This window comes from Zingiber officinale, chromosome 2A, assembly GCF_018446385.1.
Source record: "Zingiber officinale cultivar Zhangliang chromosome 2A, Zo_v1.1, whole genome shotgun sequence".
In the NCBI taxonomy this organism is placed as follows: domain Eukaryota; kingdom Viridiplantae; phylum Streptophyta; class Magnoliopsida; order Zingiberales; family Zingiberaceae; genus Zingiber; species Zingiber officinale.
Genome location: NC_055988.1, coordinates 134,489,778 through 134,492,291, shown reverse-complemented (window position 1 = coordinate 134,492,291; position 2,514 = coordinate 134,489,778). Strand labels below are relative to the sequence as shown.

General features: G+C 41.6%; 1 protein-coding gene across 1 annotated transcript; it reads left to right on the top strand.

The window, feature by feature from the left end:
• The first annotated feature begins 827 nt into the window (after window positions 1-827).
• On the top strand, window positions 828-1,973 carry LOC122044010 (chloride conductance regulatory protein ICln-like). The gene is made up of 4 exons (XM_042604560.1): window positions 828-994; window positions 1,062-1,185; window positions 1,656-1,813; window positions 1,919-1,973. Exons 1-4 carry the CDS (start codon window positions 828-830, stop codon window positions 1,971-1,973), a joined length of 504 nt encoding a protein of 167 aa, XP_042460494.1.
• The last annotated feature ends 541 nt before the right edge of the window (window positions 1,974-2,514 follow it).

Below are 2,514 nucleotides of genomic sequence, written 5' to 3'. Positions count from 1 at the left end.
AGACATCGGTGGAACAATAACGGTTTTAAGCAAAAATCGATGTCTTTGAGTATTTTACACCGGGTTTTCCAAAAATCGATGTCTATAAGCGCAAATTTTCGCTCATAGACATCGGTTTTTAAGCCGATGTCTATGAGCGCCTTTTTTCGTTAATAGACACCAATTTTAACAGTGGTTTTTAAAACCCGGTGTCTATGATAAAATAAAATAATATAATTTTCCCACCAATACTTAGCCGAAATTTACAACACTTTACCCTTCCCTCTAAACCTAAACCTATATCGCGTCGTCCACCGTATATCGTCACCTCATCTCCCTCTTCCCTTTCCTAGATCGATGCCCCTTCCTCTCCCGATCAGGATCAACACAGGGCGTCCTTGCTTCTCCGTCCAACCACACCGCATCTCCTCCAACTCCTCCCTTTGGGTGAGAAGAGGCTGCCTGTGTGGCTTGGAGTCGTCGTCGAGGCGCTAGAAGTCACCCTCCTCCACTCTTTCTCGATCCCATATCTGGTAACCTCGATTCCTCATCTCCTTTTTCTGATTTGATCCCTCCTTGTCGATCCTCGCGTGGTCAGGACTGATCGGAGCTCCTTGCTCGCTGATTTTGCTGCTCGCGGTAGGATTCGGCGCTGCCTCCAAGTGTGTTATCAACTAATCGGTCGACATGGTGAGGGGGAAGACACAGATGAGGAGGATAGAGAACCTGGCCAGCCAGTAGGTGACCTTTTTCAAGCACCAGAGAGGCCTTCTGAAGAAGGCCTTTGAGCTCTCTGTGCTAGATTAAAAAGGGGCATTGTGTCTTGGGAACCCTAAGATACTCCTGCTATGGGTTTAGGGCTGCTGCACTTCGATGGTCGCGTCGTCGACGACGATGGACGACCCCTGCTGGAATCCGACGACGACGAGGAGCTGATGCATGTTGAGCCTGGCGTCGTCGTCGCCCTCGATTCCCGACCCATGGAGTCGCCTGGAACTCTCTACGTCACCTCAAGGTATCAGTGCCATGCTCACTCAGTTTCTTGCTTCTTGTCTTCTCTCAGATGTGAGTGGATCCTGCAGGAGGGTGATTTGGCTGAGCGACACCGACAAAGGGAAAGGGTATGCGGTGGATTTCTTGTCGTTGTCCCTCCATGCTGTGTCAAGGGACCTGGAGACCTACCCCTTTCCTTGCATCTATACTCAGGTATTTGATCTATGACTGAGTTTGGGGCTGTTCTACCTAAACTTCTATTGAATCCAAAGGATCAAAATTACAAAACGTAACTTTTTTTTCTTTTCTGTTTATCTTTAACATTAGAAATCTTTCTGTGTTTTTTTGGAGAATTCATTGTGGTGCTCGATAATGCGCTATTTTCCCTTACTGATTGGTAAACTTGAACTTTTGTTGCCTCTGACTTGAATTTTCTAAGCATGAATTAAGGGGCTACCGGTAAGATGTTTCTTGGATAGCTACATGTTGGTGCTTGAGGTTGCCTATTTGAGTTGGTGATTATTAGCTGAGAATGGTCCTTTATAGTAATAATGTCCTGAAGGATTTGAATTATTTGAGGGGCAAATTTGAGTTACACTATTGAGGATAGTCAGATTGGCTGATGGCTCCTGTGTTGTTTTTTGCTTTATTGCTTATGTATTGTTTGCTGGATTCTTCATCAGATCGAGATAGGCGACGAAGATGAAGAGTCTGAAAGCTCAGATTCAGAAAGTAATGATGATTTGGAATTGTCAAAAGTCACTGAAATGAGACTTCTTCCTTCAGATGCTAGAAAGTGTATCCTTGCTATCATGCATGCCTCATATTGTTCTCATTTGTGGCAAGTTCATTGATTGATGCATTTTCATGTATAAAGTAGGCGTTGCTGAATCTTTTGTGGTCAACTTTCTATTTAATGCTATTATGAGTGTGTTTGTCAAAGTAGGAAAGAATCTGATGCAGTTGGCATTGCTTCATCATGGATTTTAGTTATGGCATAATAATACAATTATGAATGTCATCTTATCTTATTATTCTGATTATCCTGCAAGTTCATTGCATCGATCTTTAACTCATTGATTGCATATTCTGGGACTGTGTTTGTCTTCTTATCAAGTCCCATCTTTCACTAAGAGAAAAATCTCTATGCTTTTTATATGGTTGTTAAGTTCAGATCATCCTTCCATGTTGCTTTTTTTTTCTTTTCTTGATACTGAAAAAACCTTAGAATTTGGGTTTGGTCAATTGTTTCTTTCATATTCTGTATCTTGGTAATATAAAAATATTACATACTGGGTAATCATATGTTGTACAATGTTGATCTACAATGCTAGTAGCAGTTATGTTTGTGAATCATGCTGTTAGTGTGTAGAGTGTACCAAGCAGTGATTTAGCTCTCTTTCGGTTGATTTGCAACATCATGGTAATTAGTATATTCGATCCTTAAAACATTTTACTGTGCTCATTACCATGATGTTGAGCACAGTAAAATGTTTTAGTACAAGACCAAAGGAGGCAGTAAATTTTTGTACTTGTTAATGT